A 14,077-nucleotide genomic window follows, 5' to 3' on the forward strand; every position below is an offset into this window, starting at 1 on the left:
AATGTTACTTTTTAAAAATAGCGCATACATTTTATCTTTCCACGATCGCATGTGTGCAACTGTGCTATGCACTGCCGCTTCCGCTCTACATCCGCAAACGTGGAAAGATAAAATGTATGCACTATATATACAGTCGGCCTATATGGGATTAATTTTTTTACGAACATGAAATAGCTTATATGCATATTATAATAAATTCAAATATGTTAATTTTTAGACAATCGACATTTAAAAGTGATACAAGTGGTACAATATGCTATGAGATTTTTCTTCTATTCACTCATACATAAAAATGTGTTTGGCAAGGGATACAAATCTTATACGAATGGAATACTTTTCACTAAGGGTCTTGGCCTGGGAGTTTTGGAGATTGGAAAATTTCTCAAAGACAAGTAAAAATAATTTTGCATGTAACAATTAATTTTTCCGAAAAGTGACAGAACATACTGGGGAACTCGTATAATTTATATTTTCATTTTATACAAGAAACAAAATAAAAAACATCGTTAGGTTTGATTTCAACTTCATAATCACTTTTTGTTTTGATATCAAATTAACTTTTAATTTGAATAAACATTATTATCAGTATATTATATATACATAATTCCTGAATAAATGGACTCATAACACTGATATTAAAAAATCTATCAAATGGTCTAAGAGATCACTATATATAACAGCGTAGGACCCCTGGGACATTATTAAGAATAGTATCTAAGGATTTTTAAGTTCGGAAAAAACGAAGGAAGAAAATAGATAAAACCCAAGACTAAGGAACTTAGTGGTAAAATTTACTATTTTTACTCGCTATAGTAACATGGGTAAAAGTGCAGAGTAAATGTAAATGCTTTTCCATTGATGAAATATAAAGAATATGTCCAAAAACGTGATATAGCGTTGTATTATGTAATGTATTGCGTATAAACTTACTTGTGTAGGGTTATATATGACCAAAATTTGTTCTAAACAAGGTATCTAATGATACGAAACTTTTTCTTTCTTTATCATTGGCATTTGAAAATGAAATTTTCTAGTGTTGATTTAATAATCGATTTGTTGAAAAGATACTGTTTTTGTTTGAAAGAAGCACGCAGTAAAAGAGAGCACAGGCGAGGTAACGAATATTAGAACATTAATAATACATTAAAATAAAATGATTAAACAAAGATAATATAAAATTTATAAAATTCTATAGGTCTTCTTGTCCGCAAAAATTTAAATTCTTAATAAGCCGAAAATTCTGTAAACATATAGTTTGTCAAAGGTGAACTTTCGAAAATAACTGTCGCTATACAGTGATTGTTAATTTTCGTAACCGTCGCATGTGCTGGAAACGGTGTTAACGACTAAAATCGAAGGGTCCAGGGGAAAAACCTGTTAAGTCCAAAATTTTCAATTTTTTGTTTTGGATACCATGTAATACCTCAGGCAGTAGAGATTTCAGTGGTTTAATTGTACAGAGTAAAAACTTGATTAAGCCAGATATATTTGAAGAATGATAACTCAGATACAATAGAATGTAATGGACCTTGAAACATTAAACTTGCTCTCCTGTAAAAACAGCAAAATGTAACTTAGCAGGTTCTTCCCCTGGACCCTAAATTCTGCTGTATTTATTTTATGTCAAACGCCTATTGCTTAGATAACCAACCCAACACAGCTGTGTGTATGGCTTACTGCTGTACGGCGTCGTAACATTACAGTGTTTTAATCCCAAAGTTTGTGCATTTACATTTTCACAATACAAATTAAATAATAAATGAAGTCGTTTTTACCATTATATACTTATATTGAATTTAGTTATGTGACCCTAGATCATAGTTTTTCAATCTTTTTCAACATGTGGCACACTAAAGGTGTAATTTATAATCCCTCGGCACGCTCATACAATCTAAAGCTGAGGTTCCTAACCAGGGGGGAATTTTGAGGGTTTTAGGACGGAAAGAGGACAATAATATACAAATAAATTAGATAAATTATATACATTAATATATAAAATAAAATATTTTTAATTTTATAAGCATTATTTTTTGAGTCAATATAAGGAGGAAAGATAGTACTTGTATAATGAATGGTGAAAGGGCGCACGAGACGAAAAAAGGTTGAGAAGATAAATAACAAATACATTATTCACAAATAGAACACTTTTTGTATTTTTATTTGATGTTTATGACACAGATGTAAAATTTAATGATACAAAATCATTGCAATGCAATATTATCGTGATAATAATAGTAGTATTACCGGTATGCGTATTTTATTGATTTATTTGAGGAAATATGAAAACATACAGTATTATAATAAGTATGTTTGCCAAGGTATTTAAAGTACGATTTTTTCATAAAGACAAGTAAAATACGATATTTTTAATTGGACACTCCACATCTTTTAGTTGTGTAAAATAGTTTACTTAATTCTGAATAACTGTGAAATCGTTGTTTTGAAATGAAAGCAAATTGCTTTGTCACCCGAGAAGTATTCGAGCTGTTGAGAAAGTGTGATGCGATACTTTTGACTACTTCAATAGATAGGAAGTGGTTTAGGTACAGCTGTCAAAAGAAAAAGTGGCCGCTCTCCTGTATCAATGTTCCCTTCGGGTATCTTCGCTACAATTCGGAGACAGGCGATGTTACATGTTGTTGGACCACGTTGCCTGATATCTACAGTTATAATTGAAGTATACTGTGTGTTATTCGGTAGCATAATGGTAGCGTTCAAGCCTCTTATTCATGAGGTCCTGCGTTCGACTACAACCTCGTGCTTTTTATGTCCTTTTTTGTTCTGTTTTTGAGAGAGACAAACTAGACATAATGGCTCCTTTTTCTTTTATGATTATTTTAGTAATTAACATCAGGTTCATTAATATATTATGCCATGACTTTATCATTATCATTATGATATTGTGGCTGCAAATGGAAAGAAAAAAGATTTTATTCTCAATCAAATATCTTTCGTGGCATAAACATAACAAATTTACTGGCGTCGGCCTTAAAACATTCAAACAATTAATCGTTCAAAAAACAAAACAAAAGGCCACAATTCAATATTTAGTCTATCTTCCTCTTATCTCGATCATCTTGCAGTCGAGTGGGCATGGAATTGACTAGTCTTTGCAAATAGCGACTGTTCTTAGACACGATATTCCAGGCATTCTGAAGTGTTCTGTCCATGGGCAGGTCTTTCATTGCAAACCCAGCAATCTCCAATCTTTCCTATTTTCTGCCTTCCTCTTAGTCTCCGCATATGATCCACATATCCTAATGTCGTCTATTATTCTTTTCAACCAGAGACCCAACCAATTCCTTTTTCTCTTTCTAATCAGTTTCAGCATCATTCTTTCTTCACTCACTTTTTCAAACACAATTTTATTTCTTATTCTGCCTGTCCACTTTACACGCACCGTTCTTCTCCACATCCACATTTCAAATGCTTCAATTCGTTTCTCTTCATTTCGTCGTAATGTCCATGTTCTTTCCCCATATAATCCCACACTCCACACAAAGCACTTCACTAGTCTCTTCCTTAGTTCTTTTTCCAGAGGTCCGCAGAAGATCCTTCTTCTTCTATTAAAAGCTTCCTTTGCTCATGTTTGCAGTTTTCTTAGGAAGGATAGGCCTAAATGCGGTAACATCCCGTTGCTTTCCGCACACCACAATCTCTTTCGCATTTTATTAAATTCCAAGGGGCCCAAGCGTGGAGATGAGGAGAGTGGATTTGACTAATTGGGCCCTCCGGACTTCACCGAAAGTCACGGCAAGGGTTAAATATTAATTCTATCAGGATGTTTGACCCGGTCAGAGACCGGGAAATCTCAATTAGCCTTTGCCCCCAGCATCCTGGACTAGCTTCTACGAATCATCAGAAGATCTTAGAGTGTGATTGGGCCAATTTTTCCAAAAATGTTTCCACACTTTTGCTCTCGTAGCTCAGCGGACGAACGTCGGAATTTAGATGTCAACGTCTCAGGTTCAATTCCTCGTTACTCCTTTTCATTTTATTGTGGTTCAATTGTATGTAATAATACAAAAAGAAAAACTAATACCAGTATTATGCAACTGGATTTTTCCAAACCTAATATTAAATTTATATTATTTATATCGCTAAAGAACGATTACAATATAAATAACTTGAATATTATTTATACAGTCTCACTAAAGAACGATAACAGAATATAAATGATAAATATCGGTTTGTTTAATTAATATATTGCGAAAGAACAATAACAATATAAATAACTTGAATATTGTTTTATAATGCTAATGAAGGAAAACAGAATATAAATGATAACTTGAATATTATTTAAATCGCTAACGAACGATAACAATATAAAAAACGTGAATATTATTCATATCGGAATTTCACAGATTTATTACAGATGTATTTAAGAAATTGTAGAAGAATAGTAATTAGTAACAGTGTCCTATTTATTCTTCTTGGAGCCAAATTTGTAACTTTTAAAAGTGTGGTTACTATGTTGAAGTGTATGTGTTGTAACGGATGCTTGATTTGTTATGTATGTGATGCTTGATGTCGTCGCAATGTCGTAATTATGGTTTGATTGTGTTTGTGTGACTATTGTGTATTAATTTATGATGTATGGTACGGAAAGCTGCATATTTGTGTTATGGAAGTGTTACATATGTGTGTTGTTAATGTTTTTGTATGTTACAAATTGATACCTGATATTTGTTTTGCAATCGCAATGCCTAATTTACGGATTGTTTACGTTTTGTTTACATCGCGTAAGCTAATTTAATTTTCTTTTCCATTTCTCTTTATGCTTATCTTTTTTGTGTATAAAAGTATAGCCCTAACATACATATGTAAAATACGGCTAACCCCCATTGGAAATACAATAATAATTATTATTCATATCGTTATAATACGATAACAGAATACAAATGATGACCTGAATTTTGTTCATATCTCTAAAGAACGATAACAAAATATAAACAACGTGATATCCATAAAGAACGATAACTGGATATAAATGATAATTTGAATACCATTTACATCGCTAAAGAAAGATTAAAAAATAAAATGAAAACTTGAAGAAGGCCCGAACCCACGACCTTTGAATCATTAAACAAGCACTCTACCGCTGGTCTACGAGGCGTAGATATGGAACACTTTCATAGTTCCGGAACTGCTTGTACAAGCACATGCATCGTGTAACATCGCCGCGACCCGAAGTGCACTTTGAAAATATTCGCTGTTCACGAGTGCGGCCACTTTTTTTTTTGACAGCTGTACATTATAGGAAATATTAAATTGTCTAGTTGAAGGAGATGGAAATTTAAGTTTACACATCATAAAAGTGCTGTTATTAATAAATCAGTGATGATATTTTGCTCTTTTCCTCGGGAGAGAATGAATGAAACAACTGGAAGATACTGGATGACGTTAGTAAGTCAGGAAATGTGTTTATAAGGCGTATTTTAATGTTTTACACTTTTCCATTAACGCACTTCATAAAATAATAATAATAATAATAATAATAATAATAATAATAATAATCATAGTAATACGAGTATTACTACCGCTGCCACTACCGGTACTACTTCAATTAACAGTCGTCTGCCAGTATTTTGCTGTCGGCAAAACTCTACGGCGCTTGGATGTTACTTATGAGTCTCATAACTTACTTCACCGGCAACTTACTAGAAATAATCAAATGGTACTTACCATTACATCAAACTATCGAAGCGTTTACCCCTCCCCTCAACATGCATCAGGGCCTACTGTTGAAAATATTGTTGGAAACTGCATGAAGTTAATTTTGTAATCGATACCCAATATCTTCGAACTTTTAAACCAGCACCACACTCACAACTTAACTGCGTAACAAACCGGTTACAAGATAGCATGACTCGCGGCGGCCGACCTTGAATTCGCCATAAACAAAGTTCGAACAATTTCGGGTGTGTCTTAGCAACCTATCTGGCGGACACCCAATATATGAATATGCGTGTGATGGATACATCATGCTTTCCTTAGAAGATATATCACTTATTCTATTTTTGAACTTAAAAACTAAGCAAAATAGTAGCATCTATAATTTATGTTAATTCACAATTTTAAAAGTAGGTCTAGATATCTTTATACAGGGTGTTTTCGGGCTAGTGTTACAAACTTTCAGGGATGATGGGGAAAGGCATATGTACCAATTTGAGATAAGGAACCCTAGTCCGGAAATGACTGAGTCGAAAGTTATAAGCAAAAATAGTTGTGTGGAAATGGAATTGTAATTTGGCACCACGTTCCCTCCTTCCGTTAACCTTTGGAACAGTCGTGGAAAGATGGTATGGGCCGGATGTCTCCTACGTGGGTACTTGCCCGATACAATCTGTGAGCTTTTCTATTGTTCCCATTGGCTCGTCCGTATTAGAAAATCATGTGTGCATATTCCGCTCTCGTGTACTCCTCCATTTCACTAGGACTGATCGACTGGACACTGCAACTTGTACACATATACTGCTGTCTACAGACGTGCATATCAGGACCGACCATGTCCGTTACACATTATGCCATCTGCATTGCTTTAGTGTAGTTTCCTGTCCCCATCCCTCAGACAGCGCACTGAATGGAATAATGTAAGTAGATAACGTAAACAACGTGAGATGAATATAGTATGTGTAAGATGTACAGATAAATACACATAAATAAGGTGTACAGAAGAATAAAATTATTTCATTTCCACACAACTATTTTTGCTTGTAACTTCTGACTCAGTCATTTCCGGACCATGGTTCCTTATCTCAAATTGGTACATGTGCCCTTCCCCATCATCCCTGAAAATTTGTAACACTAGCCCGGAAACACCCTGTATTTTGGAAAGATCCCATCACTGTTTAAGATAACCTACTGATGGCTGAAAGCTAGAAACTCGTTAATTTTAATTCGGTATTTTGGAATTTTATCATACATAGTTTAAAATTGCGCTAAAGTAATTCAGATGCTTCACGAATTCTCGGTGGGGGAAATGCACCCCAAATTACTGCTGGGTTTAATATTAGGCTTAATAGAGCTGTAACAAAACGCTAATATAATAATAATAATAATAATAATAATAATAATAATAATAATTTTATTTTAAGTGGCAGACTTAAGACCGTAAGGCCTTCTCTTCCACTCAACCAGCAAAAAGTATACATACATACATATGAATGAATACAAAGAATACAACAATTTGATTTGGATAAAAGTGTATACAAGAGTTACTTATAATACGATACCAATTTGTTTCTGTTGCAGTCTGCGACGTCCGTGTCCCGGTACCGCAGTGCCTTCGTGTTGGTTCCCCTGTCCGGAGCGCTGCGGATGACTGGGCAGAAGATTTGGATCACAAAGATGACCGGAGAGCTCTTGTTCGAAGGCTACAGCGACCCGATCCTGACCATGGCAGTAAAGATGCCACATCTAGCTCAAGCCAAGATACCGGCAGACAAGTTCGGATGGTTCTACCAGCGGAATGGATCGGCGGATTACGAAGGCATGTACAACATGGAGACGGGCGCTGAGGACATCTCGCGCGTGGGACAGCTGCAGCAGTGGAACTACGACAACCGCACAGACTTCTACGAGGCCGAGTGCGGACTGGTGAACGGGTCGGCCGGTGAACTCTTCCCTCCGGGACAGACGCGGGACAAACCTGTACAGATGTTCTCTTCTGATCTCTGCAGGCAAGTATGGGTGAACCTGGAAGCATTAGGTAGGAATTGTGGCCTGGAGTAGGGGAGACTGTTGTACCTTTGAACATTTTTTGGTTTTTAATTTTTCTGCTACCTACAGGACTCAAACTGAAGTAGATTATAGAGAAAGCCGCTAAGTAGCTCTGGTCGTAGTTTCGGTTTGATTTACTGCAAAGTGTGAGTTCTGTAGATAAAAGAAGTTTTTTTTAGTACCAAAAGTAAACATTTCGTTCATTGATATACAGGGACATCATTTTATTTTTACTAACATTTTTAATATTAACCTGGCTATACCTTTAGAGAACCGGAAACACAATTTACTACCCCCTTCCACGACTGTAGTTCGATGATACTGGCGTAAAACACAAACAAATCACTCTACTAGATATAGGAGGGAAGAAAAGTAGTTCATCCATTTACGTAAAGTAGGAAATATCGCGATTTTGAGTTCGATAATTTTCATTAGGTTTTTCTTTAATCTTAATACAGTAATGTATTAAGAATAAGTGTTTTTACTCACGAACTGAGTTAGCCATGCGAACGTATTCATTACGCAGTGTATATTATACTGTCTACAGCACATTAGCGTACAATATAGAGAATGAAGTTAAGTTGAAAAATAATCATAATATGGATATTTAAACACATTTTTGAAAATGGTGGCCGTTCATTTCGATACAGGCTTCAGTTCTTTTGTGCATATTATCGCACTATAGACTATTGCATCTAATTCCAATGCCAGTTTCGTCCTTCGTACTAGTAACTCATGTTGAAATAATTTTGTACCTACCCTATAAAAGAGTACCTTACGTACTGTAAATTCAATCTTCACTTCTGCCCGATCCGAAAAGATAAAATTACTCAGATATGCTATCTACTGTCCGTCCAAGTGGTTATGCCGTAGGATCGTAGAAAGGGGGGAAATCACGTGACAATTAATTACTTAACGAGGCTCTTTTATTTAAGTTATTTTAAACAGTTGTATAATATTACGTAAACGTCCAATTCCTAACAGAAATTAATGTTTTCAGAAAAGAGCTAAGACAGCCCTGCTTTTACAGAGGGGCGAACAGAAGCAGGTGGAGGAAATAGGGATGCGACGTAGGCAAATGGACGACAGTACCTGTGCGAAAATATGATTCAATATTGAAAGCTCTTTCGTCACTGGAAAACGCGAACATATTTCTGGAACGTACTATACTCACTAACTCAGTGCTGTTTACTATATGCGGTCTTGGATCTGTGTGTAGAGGACAGTTGGAACTTCATTAGTAGAAGGGGTGGGAGTGAAGTACATTCAAAAACTCAGGTACAATAAAAATTGAAGTAAAAATAAAATGATGTCCCTGTATGTTTTCTAATACAAAACCAGATTGTATTTGTTTCGAGTATTATTGCCGCATCCTCACACTTAACATGCCGGCATCATACAATAATGTGCGGTGTGCTTTTAAAACATAATTTTGCCGACCGATTGTTGCTCTGTAGGTTTCACTCTAAGCGTCACGTTGTCACGTCTACTTCCTCGATAAGAATAAGCACTAGTTTGTTATACTGTGAAATGGCTATTACGATTATTATTATTATTATTATTATTATTATTATTATTATTATTATTATTATCATTTCATATACGAGTACGTTGACATTCTTAACTCTTAATAATAACTCTTTAATAATAATTTTTAATCACATACCTTAATGTTCGTCCTCAGCACAAGACATTGCAACCTCGGTTTTAGTCCACGTGGATTAGACAAGTAGGTGTCATTTTATAATGGAAGCAGCTTATTGGTTGCAACATTGAAATCGAGGAGAGTGATTGGAGCGGCGAAACAAGAAATTGAAAACAATACAATTAAATTTCAAAGACCTGCCGAATGTTACTCACGAGGCCGCTCAAAGACCTAAGCATGAGACCGCGGCGATTATACGGTATGTTCCCTATCATGTGGTGAGTAATAACCAGAGACAGGAACTTTGGCAGAATGCCTTTTTAAATGTGTTAAATTTATATTCATTTTGAAAGTAAATCTGTACGAATTATACCTTTGTGATTGAAACGTCACAGTTTTGTGTTGCCTTTTCTGCCTTTTTTAATATAAATGCCTAATTTACAAAATAAATGCTTTTTGACTTTATTTGATTATTTTATCTATTATTTATTAATTTATTATTAAAAACTTCCTACAGGTATATTTTAATTTATTTCTATAACCGCTACAATGAAAGTGACTTCACAGAATGTATATTATTGTCTTTCAGTCAGTTCATATTCTCTTTGCAACAGTGAGTGCTGCCGTGCAAAAATGTATAACAGTAAGCGTTTTAATTATCGCTTGTGTTTATTTGACAAGGCAGCAATGAGTGCTGGTCTAACGTTATTTTTAACGGTTATTTTTCTTTCAGTTTTCATTGCGACGTTGTTGTAGCTAGCTAATTATTTCATATCGCAACATGTCAGTACAACCAAACACAAAAACGCACTTTCCAAGGCTACTGGGAAGAAGATTTCTTTGCTTCCAACAGTAATTGCAACATCGAGTCGAAAATCTCAGTTTGCATTCGACATAATATTATGTAAAGCTTTTCTTGCTGCCGAAATCCCTTTGTGGAAAGTGCAAGGCTGTGGGTCTAGTGGAAGGTTTTTGTAATTGCCTTTTATTGGGTATTTTAACTATTTATAATGCCTTTTTGCGTGCCTATTTTAGCTATTTATGATGGCTTTTTTCCTGCCTATTTTAATGATTCATAATGCCTAAACTTCCGGTTTCTGGTAATAACATATTTTAATTTCCATGATTTATTCGAATCTCTAGTCTTGGGAGCCATATTTGTTTAAACGTGCACCCTCTTGTACCTTTGAACACAAAACATGTTGTACTATGGAACATCTTCCAAGGTACAAGATACTACCGGTTTTTGTTTTTCTTTTATTTTAAGATCATGTCACTAAGTAAGTCTAGAGTTAAGAGGCCCACAATTGATTCGATGTCTTGAAGAAAGCTGTTGAAGCAGTTATTGCTCTTCCAGGAAATAAAATCTCAATCAGAGAAGTCCGGTCTGATTTATGATGACAAATACATTTCAAATATGATTGTCAGTTTTTACAGCTATATTCCCACCTATATTCCATGTGTTCCAATTTAAAAGAGAGTATGTTCTAAGGTACATGAATCTGTTGTACCTTCGAACACATTACATATCCCTTCATTTTATTTTCTCCATCCTTAATAGATCTGTAAAACAGGAAAATACATACAGGAAGTTGTAAAGAAATCTTCAATAATCGTGTAATGCATTTTTTATTTTAAAAATTTCATTTCCCAAAATAATAAAAAAAAATGTGAAAAGTGTTTAGAGGTATAACAGTTTCCCCTATCGATGCCAGCTGATATTTAGAGTCTGGATGCTCGGGGAATATCTTGGGAGTTCACAAAGACTTGAAACGATCTGTTTGCAGGTCAATTTCGTTTGAATATTCGGAAGACACGGAAGTTGAAGGCATTCCTGGATACCGGTTCGTTCTAGGGAAGAGGCTGGTGGACAATGGTACGCTGGACGGCGACAACTGGTGCAATTGTGGAGGACAGTGCGTGCCCCAAGGTGTTCTGAACGTGTCGTCATGCCGCCATGGAGCCCCCGCCTTTGTGTCTTACCCACACTTCCTGGACGCGGACCCCTATTACACGCGTCTGCTGAATGGCGTGATGCCCGATGCGAGTAAACATCGCTTCTATCTCACGCTGGAACCGGTAAGAAAGTCGGAGATTTGTGTACTTTGGATTTATGAGTGCTATACATTATAAAGAAGTTTTGTATGTTTCCACATGTGAAGAGACTTCATATTAGAGATGAAAAACGATCGAGAAAGCAAGACTAAAGTCTGTGTGATGTATCTTGTCTCACTGTGAAAAGAGAGAGAAAGGAGATATGTTTTACTTCGTCTGTATTGTTATGGCAATGGGGGAGTGGAGCGATGCTGTCCATTCATCCAGTGGCGGAAGGGACTAGTTGATACATTCTATAGTACAAAATAAAATAACAAAATATCTCTCTTCCTACCGTGTAGTTCCGTCACTGAGCTTGTCTTTCGAGAAACTGAGTTCCGGTAGCCTATACAATAACAAAGTTTTGAAAGGAATCCTGAAAATTTACAACCCTCCTATAATCTCCACCCTCATTTGAAGGGACTTGGTTTTATTGCTAATGGGACAAGATAAACCTTACCAGGTATAGCAGCGCCCGCAAAGCCGAAAACCCGCACGACAATGTTGTATACGCCTATGTCGCGTCGTTGACGTAAAGACTGCTTGTGAGTGTTTTGAGACGTCGAGATTGATCACTCCCGAAGTCCCGAACGTCAAGCAGCCTTGAATCGCCACAGTTGTTTATACCTGACCTCATTTTTATTTACTTTGGCAACTGTTATATATGTATAAACAATCAAGTAGCCTATCTGAAACAACATCTCTACCTTTCAGTGTATAATAATCCGTTCCCCAGTCTTTATTTAATTGTTAGGCCCTTATTAAAAGGCTATGAATTTTCTTTTCATATGTTTGAGATCGAGTGTGCAATCTCAAGTTAAGATATTAACGTTAGGCTATGTTTTATGTTTCTTAGAGAGATAAATTTATTTGAGAACTTTTTTTTCTATTTATATAACCATAGGTAATATCATATAATAGAACCAGAACATTTTGATAACTAAGATACTGTTCTGTTTTGTCTTTTTGTCTCATTTCAATGATGTATGTTATTCAAAGTTACGAAATCTTTCCACGCCGACCAAGTGTTTTTTCGAGAATGATGAGCGAGACTCGAAGCGCACGAGAATGACGAGACGAGACTCGAAAGGTAAATTGCAACGAACATAGCAAGCGAGAGCGACAGTTTTCTTCATCTCTACTTCATATGTCCACATTTCACACCTACTTGCAAGTTCCATTATTTACTTACAAATGGCTTTTAAGGAACACGGAAGTTCATTTTTGCCATCGGCCCCTATCCTGAGCAAGATTAATCCAGTCCCTAGCATCATATCAGACCTCCCTCAAAACCATTTTAATATTATCCTCCCATCTACGTCTCGACATCCCCAAAGGTCTCCTTCCTTCAGATCTTACAACTAACACACTAGATGCATTTCTGGATTCACCCATACGTGCTACATGCCCTGCCCATCTCAAACATTTGGATTTAATGTTCTTAACTATGTCAGGTGAAGAATACAATGCATGCAGTTCTGCGTTGTGTAAATTTCTCCATTCTCAAAGATCGAAAAATACATAAATTAAATACACTTCTATGCTGTTACTTTATCAATACTTTGTTTAAGTATTACGTTTTGTCTATGAAGTTATACATTAGAATTTCTGCAAAATAATGTTAAATTTATTACAAAAGAAAACTGTGTTTGACTGACGCTCACTGGCACGAACCGACCGGAACGGAACGAACCGGAAATATTCTACGAGAGACGTATGCATGTATTTTAAACGGCAAACGCTCACTTGTCCGAACGGAAGCAACCGGCTGCCGGTCCTGACGGACAGGGTTCTCGCAACACGACCCTAGCGGAATTTCCGAGACGGCTGATGACGATCGTCAGCATTCGTATGTCTTCGCTGGTCTTCGGAGAAAAGTGTGTTGGCTGTTCTCAGTACTTTCCCACTCAACATGTGCTGGTGCATTGTCCAGACAGATTATTCTTAAAATGGGTGATGAAAAGTTAATTTTAACAGTGGTAATCGCGCTTCTGTGCTGATTGGCCTTCGAAATGTGATGTTTCCCTTCATTATTTCAGGTGCTAATAACATATGAAGTTTTAAACATTTTTCTCCGCTCATACGAAAGTACTAAAAAAACCATTACTCGATCTTTACACAAATGTGGGAAAAGATGGTTAAATTAATCAAAACACTTTTTTATAATGCTATGACTAGAGCCCGGATTGTATGTAATTACATATTCCGTTCCTATATATGTAGCTATAAGGAAAGCTAAAAGTCCGCGAATCATATTAAATTTAAATTTAAATTTAAATATACGGAATAAATAATATAATTAAAAACAAACAAGAGAAAAAGAAATAAAATAATACAATCAATATAAAAAAGGAGATACAGTAGTATTAACAAAATAGGCCTATAAGAGAATATAAAATAAAATAGGAAATAAAATTAAAATTAGAGTTACAGAAATTATATAATACAATATTAATATAAGAGAAATATAGAAAATAAAAAAAAAATAATAATAGGCCTATAAGAGAATATAAAATAAAATAGGAAATAAAATTAAAATTAGAGTTACAGAAATTATATAATACAATATTAATATAAGAGAAATATAGAAAATAAAAAATATTAATAAAAATAAAT

The 14,077-nt window shown here is 35.3% G+C and overlaps 1 protein-coding gene across 3 annotated transcripts in view; it reads left to right on the top strand.

The window, feature by feature from the left end:
• LOC138709026 (protein croquemort-like) overlaps positions 1–14,077 on the top strand; it is a 152,673-nt gene that overhangs the window by 102,404 nt on the left and 36,192 nt on the right. For all 3 annotated transcript variants that reach the window (XM_069839490.1, XM_069839489.1, XM_069839488.1), the window contains exons 5-6: positions 7,255–7,682; positions 11,155–11,446. In XM_069839490.1, the coding sequence (XP_069695591.1) occupies positions 7,255–7,682; positions 11,155–11,446 (720 nt within the window). The remainder of the gene's footprint in view (positions 1–7,254; positions 7,683–11,154; positions 11,447–14,077) is intronic.

Source organism: Periplaneta americana, chromosome 11 (genome assembly GCF_040183065.1).
Source record: "Periplaneta americana isolate PAMFEO1 chromosome 11, P.americana_PAMFEO1_priV1, whole genome shotgun sequence".
Lineage (NCBI taxonomy): Eukaryota > Metazoa > Arthropoda > Insecta > Blattodea > Blattidae > Periplaneta > Periplaneta americana.